The sequence below is a fragment of the Paramormyrops kingsleyae genome, chromosome 9 (genome assembly GCF_048594095.1).
Source record: "Paramormyrops kingsleyae isolate MSU_618 chromosome 9, PKINGS_0.4, whole genome shotgun sequence".
In the NCBI taxonomy this organism is placed as follows: Eukaryota; Metazoa; Chordata; class Actinopteri; order Osteoglossiformes; family Mormyridae; genus Paramormyrops; species Paramormyrops kingsleyae.
In genome coordinates this window covers 24,979,704-24,998,855 of record NC_132805.1, presented here as the reverse complement: position 1 = coordinate 24,998,855, position 19,152 = coordinate 24,979,704, and the positions used below count along the sequence as shown (strand labels likewise).

The 19,152-nt window shown below is 44.1% G+C and overlaps 2 protein-coding genes across 9 annotated transcripts in view; one reads left to right on the top strand and one right to left on the bottom strand.

The window, feature by feature from the left end:
• The window catches only part of LOC111840413 (guanylate-binding protein 2-like), a 16,249-nt gene extending 10,338 nt beyond the window's left edge, over positions 1 to 5,911 (bottom strand). The window contains exon 1 of one of the 4 annotated variants that reach the window (XM_023805203.2): positions 5,707 to 5,911. In XM_023805203.2, coding sequence (XP_023660971.2) covers positions 5,707 to 5,768 — 62 coding nt within the window. In that variant the 5' untranslated portion in view covers positions 5,769 to 5,911. Of the gene's footprint in view, positions 1 to 4,790; positions 5,035 to 5,398; positions 5,598 to 5,706 lie in introns of those variants that run through there. The other 3 variants (XM_023805204.2, XM_072716618.1, XM_023805202.2) reach the window with 3 other exon arrangements.
• LOC111840414 (guanylate-binding protein 1-like) lies at positions 4,832 to 19,152 on the top strand. Of its 5 annotated transcripts, XM_072716615.1 has the most exons (13): positions 4,832 to 4,962; positions 5,199 to 5,331; positions 5,850 to 6,044; positions 6,130 to 6,257; positions 7,744 to 7,853; positions 8,719 to 8,930; positions 11,375 to 11,617; positions 11,842 to 12,116; positions 12,205 to 12,417; positions 12,656 to 12,758; positions 16,779 to 17,066; positions 17,538 to 17,662; positions 17,957 to 19,152. In XM_072716615.1, the coding sequence occupies exons 3-13, from the start codon at positions 5,876 to 5,878 to the stop codon at positions 18,380 to 18,382; spliced, it is 2,292 nt and encodes a 763-aa protein (XP_072572716.1). In that variant the 5' UTR covers positions 4,832 to 4,962; positions 5,199 to 5,331; positions 5,850 to 5,875; the 3' UTR covers positions 18,383 to 19,152. The 5 variants fall into 5 exon arrangements, with proteins under 5 accessions (XP_072572716.1, XP_023660977.2, XP_023660974.2 ...); XM_023805209.2 differs by lacking the exon at positions 16,779 to 17,066 and having other exon boundaries at positions 4,833 to 4,962; positions 5,853 to 6,044; XM_023805206.2 differs by lacking the exon at positions 16,779 to 17,066 and having other exon boundaries at positions 4,833 to 4,962.

Genomic DNA, 19,152 nt, shown 5'->3' with positions numbered 1-19,152 from the left:
TGCCCCGCTCCGTCCGATCCTAATGTGTGCCACGCCCCCTCGTTAACCTCATGTGGAATCCCAGTGTTTTACAGCTGTTTCAGATTGTTGTCATTAGTTCAGTGTATTTAGTCCGCGTTCCCGTTTGTATCCCCAGTCCGGTCATTGATGTTGTAGTGTCATTCTGTGTTCTTGCCTGCTGTTTGTTGCATTAAACCCAGTGTTTCCCTATATTCACGGCTCATCTCGCCTGCTTCCCCGCGCGCCTGCACGATCGCCGTAACAGAATGACCGGACTCCGTAGAAAGACGCCTCACCTCATGGAGGAAGAATACCTCAGCGCTACCGACGAGGTACTACACTGGCTCGTTCAGCCCGAGGTCCAGGAGGATCCCCTGCTTCGGGCTCTAGCTTACCGGAGCAGGGACGTAGTAGAGGCGATGTCCCTACCTGGCGATGCGCATCTGACCGAAGAGGTGCGTGACAACCTAAGGCAGCTGAGACGCGGGGTGGCCGAAGGTAAAATGAAGCGGCTCCAGCCGCTCACCTGTGCGGAGACGACCCCGCTGCCTCTTACAGGGTCCGGACGGCGGAAAAAGAAGAGGCGAAGAGGGAAGGGAGAAGAGGCCACTCCGACTCTGTTCATGGGGGCTTGCTCTCTGCACCCCGCCTGGGATGACACCACCGCTACCCGCCTGGCCGGCTCCCATCCGGAGAAGCCACCTCCGATGGAGGCGTGTCACTACCGGCCGGCGTGCCTGGGTCAAGGCGGGATACACGCCGTTAGGGACGCTATTCCCCGGATCCCTGGAGCCCTTAAAGGGGCAGCACCAGCTCGCTCGGCGCTCCTCCTGGCGCCCATTCCGGATCAGCCTGTCCTGCCTGTCCAGACTGTCCTGCCTGACCAGCCTGTTCTGCCTGCAGTGCCCCCTGTTGGCCCAGAGTCGGCGGCGCCTGCAGTGCCCCCTGAGTTTCCTGTGCCTCCTGCTCCAGCTGCACTACCCCCTGCTGGCCTGGAGTGGGTGCCCCCCGAGGTTCCTGGGGCGCCTGCAGTGCCCCCCGAGGTTCCTGTGGCGCCTGCAGCGCCCCCCGAGGTTCCTGAGGCGCCTGCAGCGCCCCCCGTGACTCCAGTGCTCCCCGTGACTCCAGTGCCTGAGCTCCCAGCTCAGTCCCCTGCTGCTGAGGTGCCCCCGGTGACTCCCGCGCCTGCTGAGGCGCCCCCGGTGACTCCCGCGCCTGCTGAGGCGCCCCCGGTGACTCCCGCGCCTGCTGAGGCGCCCCCGGTGACTCCCGGCGCCTGCTGAGGCACCGCCTGCTGGCCATGTGTCGGCAGTGCCCGCTGTGGCGCCCCCAGTGACTCCCGTGCTCCCTGTGACTCCCGTGCTCCCCGTGACTCTGATGCCTGAGCTACCAGCTCAGTCCCCTGCTGCTGCTGCAGCTGCGCCCCCAATGACTCCCTTGCCTGCAGCTGGCCGCACGCCGGAGGCCGCCGCTCTGCCCGCGGCCCTGCCGGAGGCCGCCGCTCTGCCCGCGGCCCTGCCGGAGGCCGCCGCTCTGCCCGCGGCCCTGCCGGAGGCCGCCGCTCTGCCTGTCCAGCCCAGCTCGCCCGCGGCATCACGGGCTACCTCCCCTGAGGCCCTTTCTGCATCCCCTGAGCTCCCCGCGGCCCCTGAGCTCCCCGTGGCCCCTGAGCTCTCAGCTCGGCTCCCCAGGCCCCTGTCCCCGAGGAGGTCCCGGACTGCTGCCCTGATGCTCCTCCCTCCATAGTGGAGTCGGAGGGGGAGCTTGAGGCCCCTGTGACTGCCCCCGTTACTTCCCCTGTGACTCTGCCACCGTCACCCCAGTGTGACAGACCCCGGCCGGGTCCCCGCCTCTCAGTCTCCCGGAAAGGGCGGGGACACCTGCATCGGGCCCGGGTCCCACCCGCCCTGCCCCCTGGCTCGCCCGTTAGGCCCCTGGCTGTCGCTCGGTGGCTGCCTGCGGGTCCTCCGGCTCTGGATCGGCGGTCCCCTCCGGGTCCCCCCCCGGTGCCTTGGTGCCGGTTCTCGGCGTCGCCTCCGGCTCCATGTCGGTCGCCTCCGGCCCCCCTGCTTCAGCGGGGCATCGGATGGCGCCTGCCGCGGCTTCCCCCTCCTACCTGCCTCCGCTGGTGTTCCCTCCTGCTCCCTCCGTGTCCCCTCCGTCTCTCCCTCGTCCCGTTCCCTCGGCCCCTGTGTGGTTCCCTCCTGCTCCCTCCTCTCTGTCGCCTGCGGTCCCTCCGGCCACTGCCCGTCGTCCGCCTGGGCGCTCTCAGGCTCCCCTGGCTCCTCCTCCCTTTCCCTCCGTCCCGCCTGTTTTTGGTCCTTGTCCCTCTGTTCCTCCTGTGGTTCCTGTGTTCACTCCTGGCCCCTTTGTGTCGCCGTTCGGTGTTCCTTCTGTGCCCTCTGTGTCTCCCTTCTTTGTCTGTCTGTCTGCGTTCCCTGTCCTTTGTCGGGTTTTGTCTTGGTTCCTGTCCTTGTTCTTGTTCTGTGTCTCTGTCTTGGTTCCTGTTTCTCGTTGATGTTTTTGGTTTTTGTTTTTCAGGTCCTGTTCCCCGGTCTCGTCTCGTCCGTCGCCTCCTCTCGGGCGCGCCCGGTGTGTGCGCCTTCGGGGGGGGGTTCTGTCATGCCCTGCTCCGTCCGATCCTAATGTGTGCCACGCCCCCTCGTTAACCTCATGTGGAATCCCAGTGTTTTACAGCTGTTTCAGATTGTTGTCATTAGTTCAGTGTATTTAGTCCGCGTTCCCGTTTGTATCCCCAGTCCGGTCATTGATGTAGTGTCATTCTGTGTTCTTGCCTGCTGTTTGTTGCATTAAACCCAGTGTTTCCCTATATTCACGGCTCATCTCGCCTGCTTCCCCGCGCGCCCGCACGATCGCCGTAACAGTAAGTACAAGATCAACAGCTACAAGACCATCCACAGAGAAGCCTTGCATGCAGAGGAACTTAATTGTTTCTTTGCTTGCTTTGAGGTAGAAACAAAGGAGACAGACCCAACATTTGTCCCCCAACAGCCACATCATCCTGGTGCAGGAGCATGAAGTGAAGTAGGTGCTCAAAACTTTAAATCTAAGAAAATCTGCTGGCCTGAATGGTGTGACAGGAAGGGTGCTGAAGGAATGTGAAGCCAGCTGTCAGGTCTTCACAAGGATCTTCAACCTGTCACTTTCAAAATGCATCATCCCACCATGCCAGAACTCTGGCACAATCATTCCACTGCCAAAAAAGGATGTCATCAGTGACCCCCCCCAACGATTATAATGAATTGACATCATCCCTCCTGTTGCCTATGCCTGTCCCTGTGCTAGACAAAACCCTGCGATCTCCATCTGACCCTAGCCCCCCCCCCCCATTGTGTCCTGATATTCCATTTGGGCCCTTCTTAGTCCTGTTTTGTTTTCCCATAAGCATTTGTGTGTTGTTCTAATAAAGACCCTCTCCACTTACCTTACGTCAGCCTTCAAATCATTCCTTTCCTAGTTGTGACAATTACCAATATTCATCCTGATGATTTGTCAAAGATTTTTTGATTTTTAGAATCTAAGACTTTGATCTGCGCAATGTGTGGGTGTTCAAAAAGTTTGATTCTTTTAGATTTGAAAACCGGTTGGACCAATTCACTGAAAAGAACTGGTTCAAAAGTATGATTCTTTCACAAATGAGATATCATTGTCATTCAACTGGATAGCTTGGATAGCTGTTTTTACATGCAAGATTAGTGTTTCTTGCTAAGACCATATTGCGTTGTACTGTAGTTCATGTAATGCTTTTCTATCAGACTGAAAATCATGCAAATAAAAATGCAAAAAGTTTGTTTTGCATTTTCTGGATGTGCTACTCAGGGTTCACAAATTTTGAACCAAAAAAGCAATTTGCTTTATCATAGCACCCCCGTCCATTGACATGGGTCATTTTGTGCTGGGCCCTAGCTCTGCATCAGCTATATCAACTCCACAAATTTCACATTTGCATGTCAGACCGTTTGTGCAGCAGAATCACTTTAACACGATATTATGCTGAAAGAAATAATCTTAACAAATACAACAGGTATCCATCAGCTACGCTGCAAAGCATGAAAATCAGAGCGATCTGAAGATCTTTTTTTTTTTTTTAAATGGCCATTACTGTACTGATCCCCTGACTATGATTGAAACTCACTTCTATTTCTTCACTCAGAAAAAAGGGTAAAATGTGTACTTTGCTTGTCACTGGGGCCGTACCCTCAAGGGTCTGCCAATTGTACCCTTAGCTGCAGGGTAATTGTACCCCTATAGCTGTACCCTTTTAAGGTACAGAAATGGACTCTGAGGAACACCCCAAAGGTACAAACAGCATTAACCATCAACAGTACAAATATATTCCTCAGAGTCCATTTCTGTACCTTAAACGGGTACAGCTAGGGGTACAATTACCCTGCAGCTAAGGGTACAATTGGCAGACCCTTGAGGGTACAGCCCTAGTGACAAGCAAAGGTATAAATGTTTACCCCTTGTTCTAAGTGTTCCGTTTTATTCTTGCAAGCCATTTTTGTACAACAGGGGGTACGTCTGACAGTAGTGCCACATCCGAGCAGAAAAAAACTATGAATAAATAAATTTTTCAAATCCCGTTTGTTCATATACTAATTAAAACAAACTTGCGGGCTGAACTGAAAGTTTTACTCACGTCTCTAAGTCTTACAACTCGGGTTAACTGTAAGCAATGAAATTGCTTGTCATCGCTTTAAAATTAATACACCAAACTGTCCATTCTGGTAAGCATTAATAAATAAATAAATAAATGTTTCAATTACCTACCTTGATCTAGCTTGATTATTTACTTGGAAAATTTGCCTAATACTTTTATAGTGAATTCGGTTGACCTGAAAAATCAAGAGAGTGAGCAATATCGAAAGTGTAACTACTTCTCAACTGCTTTCAGTTTCCCGTAACAGGAGTTTCCAGTAAGATTCTGGTGTAAACAAGGTAATCATTATAAAGGATTGATCGCTCTATCTATCAAATACAGTCATAATTACAGGATCGTTGCTAGAATACGCGGTATTTGGCTCGTGACGCATTTGGCCATAAATATGTAGGCCTAATCTATCATTTATTATGGATGGTGGAAGTTAACCTTTATGTTTAAAGAATCTGGGCTATGTCTCCGTGTTATGCTATAATGTTATTCACAGTATTGTCTCCATGTCGTTTTACGTCAGCATCTGTGACACACCCTAAAACAGCCTGTGATTATAAAGATTCTTGACCCTTGTTCGAAGGAGAGCAGCCTTCACTTTCGCTTGTCGTCGAGCCACAGCCAAGGAGTACCGCGCACATTAACACGGAGCTCTTGTAAGCGTTTTCATTACAATCTATTTATTGTATAAATGTTTCCACTAGGGAAGCCAGAAAAACTCACCGAAAAGCGCAACGCGTTGTACTGCGTTTTTTTTTAATTCCGCATGGTTATTTCGCATACACATGTTTGTAATATATGATATTCTAGCGAATCGCAGAACGCGCGCGTTAAATCCGAAGTATAAGTAATTTTATTTACAAACTGAATGGGGCTTTTCAAATTTTGCGCTACATAGTTTACTACATGTGTCTAAATAGGTTTTGGTTTCATAATCCGTTTTGAGGCTTACAGTATAGGAATGTCCGGCTACGGTGAGAATCTCATTGGCTATATTTGTGTATTTGAAAATGTTATAATAATTATCTTACCTTGAACTGTTGACACTTTCACTAGAAGTTTTTTTTCTGTAAAATATTACCACTGTTTTCATATCTTTGCATTGACTCCACGTAGGATGATATGATTCCCTTACTTGTTATAAGGAAAATAATATTCGTTTCGTATAATTTAGCAGGTTCTGTGTCCAGAGTTTCCACAATGGAGTCCCCTATGTGTTTGATCGAAAACGCCGGGACCTTGCGAGTCGTCCCAGAAGCAATGTCTTATCTTATGGGGGTCAGTCAGCCCGTCGTGGTTGTGGCCATAGTGGGATTGTACCGCACTGGCAAGTCCTACCTGATGAACAAGCTGGCAGGAAAGCAGAAAGGTAAGCTTGCAGATTGCATGGTTGTCACAAGCCTGCATTGCTTTGTTCTCAGGCATCCAGCTTTTATTTATTATTGTGTCTTAAGGTTTTGCCCTGGGAGCCACCATACAGTCCAAAACTAAGGGCATCTGGATGTGGTGTGTACCGCACCCTGTTAAAAAGGACCACACTCTGGTGCTCCTGGACACCGAGGGGCTGGGCGACGTGGAGAAGGTGATCAGAAGGGCTACTTGTTCTGGTTAACGCATTTCAGAATATATATATATATATATATATATATATATATATATGTGTGTGTGTGTGTGTATGTATATATGTATATATTATTCATTAATCATAATCGAGGTAAAATGTTCAATTAATCGTAATATTCATTGAGGTCATATTGCCCAGCCTTAGATATAACTTTATTTTCAACTGTCCACAACATACATATACATTACTGGGGGCAAGAAGCAGGCAGGTACAGTATAAGCATCATGAATGACACCTACATGAAAGCTACAAAAGTGTTCTCCCTTTAGTCATTTGAAGACACTCATTCACAGCTTGTGTAGACCTGCACTTGTCATAGCGATTTAACTTTGCGCAATGTGTTTAACCTTTCAGTTTCTGTTTTTCCACTCTTTATAGTCTTGTTCCTGTTTCTGTGCTTTTCCGTGTTTCGTGTGTGCTCAATACTGCTGTTCTGCTCTCTTCTCATTTTGAAAGTGAAATCAACAGACAGCTCAGACGAGTCTTAGTGTGTAACTAACATCCCTTTACAAATGGCAGGTATAAGTTACTTTTCATTTCTTTGAAAAGTAATTCCGAATGTCCATTTTGGACTTTTGGCACTCTTGACAGGAAGTCAATGTTTGCCTAGCATCTAGTGGGGCGTGGAGGCTAAGGATAATGGAAAATCCTGGTCTGGAATGTTTAGAGATACGGGTATTTGAAGGAAAAATAAGTGGACTGGATTTCTAAAATGGTAAATCCTGGAAAATGGGTAATGGAAAATTCTGTCCTGGGTTTTTTTTAGAACTAGTAAGTGGATTGAATTTTACTGGCAATGCAGAGAAAACTACCCAAGCATGGCACAAAACTACTGCTGAGAATGAGAAAAGTGGGGGGGGGGGACAAAATCCACACTTTTAAAAAGTGTCGAGGGGGATGGATATTCTGACCCTTATAGTTCTATAGGTTCTACATTGATATATATATATATATATATATATATATATATATATATATGTGTGTGTGTGTGTGTGTGTGTGTGTGTGTGTGTGTGGTATAACACTGCATGACACTAGGTGATTTGCTCTTTTATTGATTAACTTTGTATCCATTCTTGTATATAGTTAACTTATTGTGTTGCTAAACCTCATGGATTTTCTGTCTGTATCAAGGGACTGGATCTTTGTTCATTTTAAAAATTGTGACAACAATGACACAGGACTGTATTAAGGTTTCACAGGTATATTGTTCACATGGGCAGTTTTTTTTTTAATTTTTATCAATGTTATTTTATGACAAACATCAAAACATCTTGCATCTAGCTCAATCTGTTGATTATAAATGTTAATTGCTGTAGGAAATCCCATCATGAAGCACAGCGGTGAAATTATTTAATTCTCCATTATTTAAAGCTGTAACTATGTTTGCATATGGCTAACTATGGCATGCCATCATTTCATTTAGATTTGGGGATGTTTTACAGGGAGACCAGAAGAATGATGCCTGGATCTTCGCTCTGTCCATTCTTTTGAGCAGCACTCTGGTCTACAACAGCAGAGGAACCATAGACAACCAAGCAGTGGAAAACTTACAGTATCCTTTTTTCTGTAGTAAAAACTCAGTATTTAAGTGAAAGCCATGTTAATTACCTGACATCAGGTAAATTTCCCCAACAGGTGGCAGATACCTTTGGGTCTGGCTTTGTGAAAAGGCACCTCTTGGCTTGTTATGATGTATTTGATTTATTGAAGAACAGTTGTTGAACATTGAATGGATCGGTGATAATACAGTCAGTCCTGCCAGAATGTGACTAATGCGTTCCTGGAAAACGTCACATTCACTAAAATCTCATAGTAAAATACAGATATCCAGTGGGAAAAAGAGAGTTAGGGGAATGCGACTCTAAAACTTACGCCAAATTAAATGAATTGCATAATTAAAACAGTGGTACCAATGGGCAGTAATGTAATTATATGCATTTTAAATAAGAAATAATAATATCACATGAGCACCATCTAGTGGCGTCAGAAAATACAGAAAATGATTCATTAATAATTCATATTGGATATCATTGGTCATTAGTCGGAAGTCGTGAGCCAAAGCTGGGCATGCGGACAGCGTTCGACCGATTCACTGTAAAGAATTGGATGCCACTATCGATCACTTGGATAGTTATTTTTGCGTTCAAGTAGTATTTCTATCTAAGATCGTATCTGGTCATAGTTCTTAGTGCTGTTCTTTCCAACTGAAAATCATGAAAATACAAATGCGATTCCTCGTTGTATTGGACTTGGGTACTAATATATCAATTGTATTAGAAACGATTTGTGTTATGATATCACGTGTTGTAACAGGACTGATCTTATTCATCATTAGGCCCTTTAGGGGTATATGTTAGCGGCAGTTAAAGGGCCTCGATTTCTGAGTCCCACAGGGCACCATTTCTTAACATGTACAGATATGTCACAGAGCTGACAGAGCGGATCAAGGTGAAATCGCCTGCCAGTGCTTTATCTGCTGAGGGTGATGACGATGAGGAAGATGCCCAGTTTCTGCAGTTCTTCCCCAGATTTGTGTGGGCTGTGCGGGATTTCACTTTGTTGCTGGAAATTGATGGAAAGAAAGTAAATGAAGAAGAGTATCTGGAACATGCTCTTGCCCTTAAAAAAGGTAAGAGATAAAACATCAAGATTAACATAGTCTTGGCTTGGGGGAGGGGGGGTCAGGGGCGGGTCTGCTTGGTGGCTCTCGGGGCATCCCCCTGGTCCCCCGGGTGGGGGTCTTGGGGGGGGGGGGCAGGTCTCCCGCGGGGTGTGCAGGTGGTCCGGGGTCTGGGCTCTGTCCGTGCCTGCGTGGCCGGCCTCCCGGGGGGGGCCGGCGCGCTGCCGCCTGTGGCCGTGGGGTTCCTGCCTCGTGCTCGCCGGTGGGGGGCGCCCAGTGCCTCCCCCCCTGCCTTCCTTGGGTGGGCGCGCAGCCGTCTGGTGGCGGGGGCCCGGGTACCTGGCCACTGTGGGGCGGCTGGGTCCGTGACCCGTCGGGGCTCTCCCGGCCGTCTGGGGGCCCCAGGGCGGTATTGTTGTGGCCTCGCACACTCACTGGGAATCATTCCATGTTAACCTGCACAGTCATACACTCACAACACACAAACATACACATATGCGTACACACACACATACACGTATGCGTACACACTCACATACACGTACATATGCACACGCACACACATACACACACTTTCATATCAACACACATACACTTAGAATGCACACACACACAGACATGCGCGCACACACACACACACACACACACACACAAGAGACCCTAGGGCTCTCTTCCCCTATTTTATCCCTCTTTCCCCTTGTCTGGGTGTGTGTGTGCGTGTGAGAGTGTGTGTGAAAGTTGGTGTGTGGCTTCCACTCCCTCCTCTCAGATGCAGATACGGGTACGACGATATTTAGACAGTGTTCCTGGTGGTCTGCTTATGCATATATATTTATTTTCTTTCGTTGGTATTAACGTATTTAATTCCAGAAGCAGATACTGGCACAAGCACATTCCCATGTCATAATGGTACCACTGGTTTCTTCGTGTGTATACTGTTTGCGTGTGTCCCTGGATCTTATCTTTCAGATACAGCAGCTGGTGTGATGATACGGTGTAAAGCAGCAAGATGCAGAAGCTGTCCTCTTATTACTCTTTCCTTTTTGTTCTACTGTTTGTTATGTATTATTTCTCTTCCCTGTCTCTCTCTCTCTCTGACCCCTGTCCTTATTTTATTTTTATTATGTATTTATTTATTTTTCTACTTCCTCCGTCTCTCACCCCTTTCTCTCCTTTCTCACTTTCTCTATCTCTTTCCCACTAACCCCCTCTGTCAGCTCTGCCTTTGTGGCACATTGTCATAAAAATGATTAATAAAGAGTATACCTCAAGTAACAAGAGGAGCTTAAATCCAAAGCTCCACTTGTTAAAATAAAAGTGTTGGCACAATAAGGCACCCAGACTAACATCCTGCTTGCTAAACTGCCGGACACGACAAGGGGAAAAAAAAAAAAAAAGATTAACATAGTTGAATCACATTACTTTTGAGACATTAATGTGTCTAGTTAGGTAGTACACAACACAAAATTTAGAATGGTGCTTTATTGATCAGGTTGGGTAGCTTGCTTTGGTACAGTGCTGTGCCTTTATTGATTCCTGTGGGAAAAATCTCTTTTTGCCAATCCCATCCTGCTCTCAGTCAATGGCATGGAGAATCGGATAGGTGTTTATACAGATTACATCTGAGACATGAGGTAATAGGTGTTAACATGGTCATTAAAATCAATACAAAGAGAGACAATGTTAACATAATCTACACTGATAAATACAACTAGGGTGACCACCTAATCCATGTCAGGAGGGACACTATGAGCTACAACAGGATTTGTAAACTACCATTTCATACATTTCAATTAAAAGGACCAGGATTTCACTTAAGCACTGGGTTCTTGCCGTATGCTGATTGGTCAGTCTCCTATAATCATGTATATGTGTCAGTAATGTTAATGCGAAACAGCTGGATGAGTCTTTCCATCTAGGAACTAACCAAACATTTTAGCAGAGCACAGAACCCTTTCAGCTTTAAAGTAGTTCGTAAAAGCTGAAGTAGCTCATAGTGTCCCTCCTGACATGGATTAGGTGGTCACCCTAAATACAACTGTACAGATGTGATGTGACCAATTAAATGATGTTGTGAGGGCTAACGCATTCAACCCCACTTGTTAACGACAAATCAAAATCAAGCCTCCAGTCACTTCACCACCAAATTTGCGTGGCAGTTTCTAAAGTAACATGGAGTATCTCTGCCTCTCTGTACCCAGACCTGAGATGTAGTGATGGGCATATTCACGTATACCTCATATACCAACTTCTGAAAAAATGAATTTACTGTATACCCACCAAAAAATTGTAAGAAATGCATGTCAGTCAGAAGAAATGCAATAATACAGTATAACAGTATGCCCACCTACCAAAACACCACTACCACACTGGGTATAATGTTTGTTAGACTACCTCCTGTATGCTCCAATATACAGATATACGTATGTCATGATACATGTTTCTATGTATAGGAAGGGACAGGAAGACAGTTGATTATAACCTCCCTCGAGAGTGCATTCGGAATTACTTCCCAACAAGAAGATGCTTTGTGTTTGAAACCCCAGCCGCTCCAGATAAAATGGCCCACCTTGAGTCCATTGAAGAAAATCAGCTCAGTTCATCATTTAAGGCTGTTTCTCTTATGTTCTGCAACTACATCTACCAGGAAAGTCTAGTAAAAAGAGTGAAAGGTGGACTTCCAGTCACAGGAAGGAGTGAGTCTACGATCTCTCAGTCAACACTCATAATTACCGTAGCTCTGTTTCCTGTTTTAAAATATTGCTTTACATGTAAAGAGATGGTACTGATTTCTAAATTGGACCATATCCAATATTTTGGAGGGCAAAAGTCTTTGGATTAAATTAACTCCCAGTGGATATTACATAGTAACTATGGATTTTGAATAATCGCGATTTACATACTTGCTGTTTGGTTTTAGTGCTTGGCCAATTGGCAAAGACCTACGTGGAGACCATTGCTAGTGGTGGTGTTCCCTGTCTGGAGAATGCTGTGGTGGCCCTGACCCAAATTGAAAATGAGGCCGCTGTGCAGGAAGGATTGCAGGTGTACAGAAATGGCATGGAGGAGGTCACCTTCCCAATAGGCATTGAAGAGATGTCCAAACACCACAGACACTGGGATTCCCAGGCCATCAAAGCATTCTCAAGCCGATCCTTTAAGGATGAGAAGGGAGAATACATGAAAAAACTACTGGTAGGTTTCAGTCCCAGCCAACTTATGATACTGATTTAAGGTTGCTGAAAGAATGTAAACCACAACAGAATCTGTGCTGTGTTCATAGGAAACTATCAATGAAGCTTATGCTGATCTTCTTATTGAAAACGAGGAAGCCTCAGAAGAACTTTGCAGACAGCTGCTTTCACAGCTTTCTCAGCCAATGGCCATGAAACTGGAGAACGGGTCCTATGCTAAATCAAGTGGGTATGAGCTTTATTGTGTGGACCGCCAAGCTTTACTGGATGAATACAACAGAAAGCCCAACAAAGGAGTCAAGGTAAGAACTACAGATAAAACTGTCTACAACCCAAAACGACTTGCTGTTATGCATGTGCTTTGTGTCTTTCAAAATCTGATCTATATCTACTGGAATTGGTCATTTTCATGCTGAATATGCAAAGCAATACAGTCTGTATTGCTGAAATGGGGAAAAACAAGTCATAAAACCATAGGGTATCAGTGTCTTACGCCCATTTGTCTGTTATGATCTTTTCATGTCCTGATGGGTTTTATAGGCAGAAGAAGTCCTGGAGAACTTTCTAAAGGAAAAGAGTGCAGAATCTACTTCAGTCATGCAGGCTGATAAGCAACTCACGGAGAAGGAGAAGAAAATCCATGGTAAGTTTTTATTACAGCAATAGAATAGAATAGAATAGATAATTAATTCATCCCCTTGGGGAAATTCTCTTTACTTGCCTATCCTGTCTAACTCTCCATGAAATGAATACAGGTGACAGTAAGCTTGGGGGTCACAGCGCAGGGCCAGCCAGTGTGCAGCACCCCTGCAACTGGCGGTTAAGTGCTTTGGTCAGTTGTTCTGATCACAGACACTGGTACAAAAGCTTAAGAGAGATATGTTGGACCTGTTGTTGAAGTCTGTTTCTTTATCCACTTATAGCAGCTTGTTTCAGCCTGTAATTCTGTCTTCTTTAACCTATTATTTAATATTTAATTCTCATTTTCATATTCATTTATTATACCATTATGTTTTATGTTTATGGCTATACACTCACCTAAAGGATTATTAGGAACACCACACTAATACGGTGTTTGACCCCCTTTCGCCTTCAGAACTGCCTTAATTCTACGTGGCATTGATTCAACAAAGTGCTGAAAGCATTCTTTAGAAATGTTGGCCCATACTGATAGGATAGCATCTTGCAGTTGATGGAGATTTGTGGGATGCACATCCAGGGCACGAAGCTCCCGTTCCACCACATCCCAAAGATGCTCTATTGGGTTGAGATCTGGTGATTGTGGGGGCCATTTTAGTACAGTGAACTAACTGTCATGTTCAAGAAACCAATTTGAAATGATTCGAGCTTTGTGACATGGTGCATTATCCTGCTGGAAGTAGCCATCAGAGGATGGGTACATGGTGGTCATAAAGGGATGGACATGGTCAGAAACAATGCTCAGGTAGGCCGTGGCATTTAAACGATGCCCAATTGGCACTAAGGGGCCTAAAGTGTGCCAAGAAAACATCCCCCACACTATTACACCACCACCACCAGCCTGCACAGTGGTAACAAGGCATGATGGATCCATGTTCTCATTCTGTTTACGCCAAATTCTGACTCTACCATTTGAATGTCACAACAGAAATCGAGACTCATCAGACCAGGCAACATTTTTCCAGTCTTCAACTGTCCAATTTTGGTGAGCTCGTGCAAATTGTAGCCTCTTTTTCCTATTTGTAGTGGAGATGAGTGATATCCGGTGGGGTCTTCTGCTGTTGTAGCCCATCCGCCTCAAGGTTGTGCGTGTTGTGGCTTCACAAATGCTTTGATGCATACCTCGGTTGTAACGAGTGGTTATTTCAGTCAAAGTTGCTCTTCTATCAGCTTGAATCAGTCGGCCCATTCTCCTCTGACCTCTAGCATCAACAAGGCATTTTCGCCCACAGGACTGCCGCATACTGGATGTTTTTCCCTTTGCACACCATTCTTTGTAAACCCTAGAAATGGTTGTGCGTGAAAATCCCAGTAACTGAGCAGATTGTGAAATACTCAGACCGGCCCATCTGGCACCAACAACCATGCCACGCTCAAAATTGCTTAAATCACCTTTCTTTCCCATTCTGACATTCAGTTTGGAGTTCAGGAGATTGTCTTGACCAGGACCACACCCATAAATGCATTGAAGCAACTGCCATGTGATTGGTTGATTAGATAATTGCATTAATGAGAAATTGAACAGGTGTTCCTAATAATCCTTTAGGTGAGTGTATATGAACTATGCAGAAACAGCATGAAGTTGCAGAAAAATGAATGGGGGAAAAATGTTTCTTCCTGTGCAAAATGCTAATCTTGAAAGTTTCAGTTGGGCCCACTTCCTGAGAGCTGACTGGGTTGTATATAGCACAGATAACTTTTGGTGAATTTTCTCATCAATGTAGCTAATAATAATAATAATAATAACCATACCAGTTACATACAACCTACAAAAGACACAAACAGGTAAAATATGCAAATACACAGATCTGACATATGAAATACATCACCTCTGGCAAATGGATAGAGTGGTCATTGTCACCATTGTTCTTTCCTAAGCAGTTGCCACATGCACTATACAAAAATGACATTTACACCCAAAGACATATATTACAGTACAAAAAGCAACAATAATAAACATAAGCCACATAGTCAGGAAATTCCTTTCACATTAATAAACCTGTCCTGATGTCTTGGCCTTCACCCAACATAGGAGATCGCCTTGGGGATATCCCAGAATAATAATAATAGTAAGATATATTTTTTAATTAAAACTGTTGCTTATCCACACTGATACATATTATGTACAGAACTGTGCAAAAGTCTGAGGCAGTCAAAGAAAATTATATTTAAATGATCTTCATGTTAGTGTAACACTGATTTTTATGGCTGTCAGGGTGCGTTAGCTTAGCCATTTCTAAGTCTGTGCTAAAGTCACTCCCAGTATTTACAGTAACCAGTCAAAGTACCCATGTATTTGTTGGCTGGACCACAAGCATACCATGTTTGGCTGATCACTAAAATATTAATCAATCAATAAATTGGCAGATTGACTTATTGGTGAAATTTAACAAACACGTGGAATGGCTGCGGTCCTTAGTTACAGGGATACATGATTGATCAAATTGCTTCTGTTACATGATGTGCTGACCTTTCTTCTTCTTGACACTTTAGCAGAACAGTGCTTACAGTCTGCTTTACTTCTGTTGTCGTCCCTTATCTTAAAATATGTACAAACTGCTGACATCCTCTGCGTATACTTGCCAATTTGCCAGTGTTCTATGCATTTATCCTTCCCAGATGTTTCTGATTGACAAATCTCTCTCTTTGAATGTGTTATAATGTAATTTTTTACACTTTAACACATTTTCTTTGACTATTTTAAAACTTTAAAACCTTTTCGCAGTACATGGACCATACATATAAAATATTATAATATTATACATACTCATACCTTTTTGCCTATGAGAGGACATGGCCGCCTCAGCATATTATTATTTGCTATCTGCTGAGAACCAAATAAAATCAAAATTCTGTACCATATTGAATTGCATAGCATCTCATCGTATAGCATTGAATTGCATGGTGTTGAATCAAATTCTGTCAAGTCTCATCGCAATAGGAATGAACCAGCACAAAGCATAAATGTTAGCAACAGTGTAGACCACTTGTGTAGTCTACAGTATAAGCTGGACACGGAAGTATAAATCAGCCTTTACAGTGTCAGCTGTAAGCTGTAGTGTACGTTATTATAAGCATATTTTAATCAGTTTACTGAGTCTACAAGTTTACAGAGAATAAACTGCTGATTGTTGACTGTAAAGTAATGTTTAATTGGTAACACTTGACACTACACTTGGCACAAATAATATAGTATTATGCTATTATGTATTAATAAATCAAAAACTAAATCTTAGTTACATACTGATATCATGTTAATTCATCATTAATGAATCGTATTGCATGTTTTATCTCAAGCAGTTACTATACGTTATTAGGCTATATTATATATAATTCTGTAAACCTTCGTTAACTACTGACAGAACTACTGAAGGAACATGTAATGAAGAACACAAGTGAAATACTGATCGTCATGCACCTTTTATTTCAAGTAGTAATTATACTTGTTCATGATTTGTTCATGATTTGTACTTAAGTAGTAACTGGGCTTTTACTAAGTATTTGTGCCTTGTGTTACCATAAACGGTAAAGTGTTACCGTTTCATTAAATTTGTTTAATTATTTGCGTAAACTTTGATCATCATTTGATCTGCCTTTGTGGAAAGCTCTGTAACTAAGCTACAACTTACTAAAATTTCAGCTAAGTGTGTTTTTAAAGATTTCAGTGTTGAACTGAAACTGAAGCTAAATTCATAGAATAAAAGTTAGTGGTTAGCGGTTATGGTTAACTCCCTCTAAATTTTTTAGCGGTTTGTTGGTTTAGCATTGTCAAATTAAACTTTGGAGTTAGCGGATTAGCAGTTATCGAAGCTAACTTTTCAAATAGCTGACCCCAACAGAATGAAAGAACAATGAATAAATGGAGGAAATCGCAGGCTGTATTTTATCTAAAACTAGAGGTGAAATTTTTGCCTATTCATTCAATTCCCCTCCCCCCTCCCCTTTGTTGTGACTGAATGAACAGAGGAAAGAGAGAGAGCCGCACTACTGGCTCAACAGACAAAAGCTGAAGAGGAGAAACGTTTAGAGATGGAGAAGACCCTCGAGGATGAACGCAAAAACCAAGAGAAGGCACTTCAGATGCTTAGAGAGAAAATGGGGGATGAATTAGCCTGCCAAAAGAAGGAGACAGAAAAGGCCTTAGAATGCAAACTTCAAGAGCAGAGGGATCTTATGGAGAAAGGCTTTAAGGAGAAGGCAGAAGTAATGAAACAAGAAATCGAGAACCTGAAAGCAGAGAAAGACAAACAAAGCAACTCTAGCAACTGGTTTACAGATTATGTCTTGCCAGCTGCTAATACAGCCATCCAGGCAGCCAGCACTGTCTTACAGTTCAAATTAATGAAGAAATCTTTTAAAAAGTAAAAATAACTTTGTACCCTCCTAGTTTGCTTCATTGAGAAGTAACAGATTTCATTGTAGCTATCAGCAAATTCGATCAATAAAATGAAATTCTTCATATCTCACTTTGTAATGGTTTGATTATTTGTGTATTTACTGTCCTTTTCAGAAAATTGTTTACACAGTGACTGTTTGTCTTTGTGTTTCTTAAAGCAAATCCTTAACAATATTATTCTTTCCCGGTATTCATAAAGAATATTGAAAGCCATCAAACTCACACTCTGTCACATTCATAAAAACTGGCCAGTGCACAGATGAATTTCTTCCATTCTAGAGGCATTCCCAGTGAGGTCATTCCCAGTTCTTGTCTGTATTGTAACAGAGGAGGAGATGAGATCTCTCAAGTTGGAGCAGGAGAAGAGAAGGGAAACTCAAGAACGTCAGATAGCAGAACAGATGCTTGAGGAGCAAAGTTTACGCCACCAAGAGACCGTACATCATCTGAAGGTACATTCATTCATCTTATTTGTCTTTTGTGAAGGAGATATTTTAATCTGAAAAGGTAGAAGGGATTTCATATCAGATTAGATGGTAACTTAGTATAGTCACATTATACATTATACATTATAATGTTTAGAGCTCCTGACTCTGTAGATAATTTTTATTTTAAACCGATATAATCAAACAGTTAAAGATACGAAAGACCTCAAACATTCTGATTTGTGGGATTAAAGGAACACTAAAGAATGGCTGAGCACAGCAGAAATGTCACTCACACATTTTGTTCTGTGACATTAAAAGGAAAAAATGAAACGTGAGGCAGCTGAAGCTCAGCAAGAAATGGAGCTTGCTCTACAGAGTAAGCTTCAGGAGCAGAATGAGCTCATGGCTATGGGCTTCAAAGCCAAGGAAGCAGCCATGGAAGAGGAGATTCAGAGGCTGCAAGTGGGGATCAACGAGGCCAAGCAGAGACAGGAAATGGAATTGATGGGAAAGGTCAAAGACTTCATGACTGTCATCTCCACTGGCTTAAACACTTACTACGATTACAAAAAAACCTGTGAGCAGCGCAAACTGCTGGCACAGAAGCATCAAATGAGTACTAAGGGAGTAAAGACCCCAAGGCAGGACACAAACCCCACAAAGAACCGGTCGGGGTCGTCTGTCCAAAATAAGTCAGCCCAAGGGGTGTCGACACCGAGCCAGAAAGATGGTACTTCTGTGTGATTTCAAAGTAATCTTTTCTGCATCAATTTATTTTCCCCGATTTCTTTTCAAATCATAGGAATGTTTCATTGATGAGTCAACGTGAAATACCTACCTAAAATGTCCAAGTACTCCTAATACTTTATCCAGTGTAGCATCTTTGGGAAACCAGGCCCAGTCCTGGGAAACACAAGCCACCTCACAGACTGAAGGTCACCCTATATCATAAGTAAGATGGGAAATCTCAAGGGGGTGGGGAAAAAAAGAAGACGAGAAGCTCCTGTCCTAGGTTGCCTTCAAATGTACGACAGGCACAAGACAGATGAGGTGGATGCAGGACAGATGTAGGATAAGTACACGACTCATTTGTGTTCAAGAGAAATACTGTATCTTAGAGAACCTGGAACAGTGTGAAACTTATATGTGACAAATAAAAACTTCAGTGTATTCACCATGCCTCTTGACTGCAAGCCACTAGTAGACTGCAGGGAGTCAATGAGTAGCTCGCATAACATGCACCACAAGAAATCAGATCATTTTTACCATCACCAGCCCTGCACCCCCAGGTTGATATAATCTTGAATCAAATGCATGGTGTCACGCCCCGCTCCGTCCGCTCCCGATGTGTGCCACGCCCACCTCGTTACCTCGTGTGATTCCCTGATTGTCTCTTACCTGTGATTCGTTACCCTTAGCCTGTGTCTTGTATTTAGTCCGTGTCTAAGTCAGTGTACCCCAGATCTGTCATTGTTAGATGTCCGTCCGCCTCCAAATAAACCCCGTTACCTGAA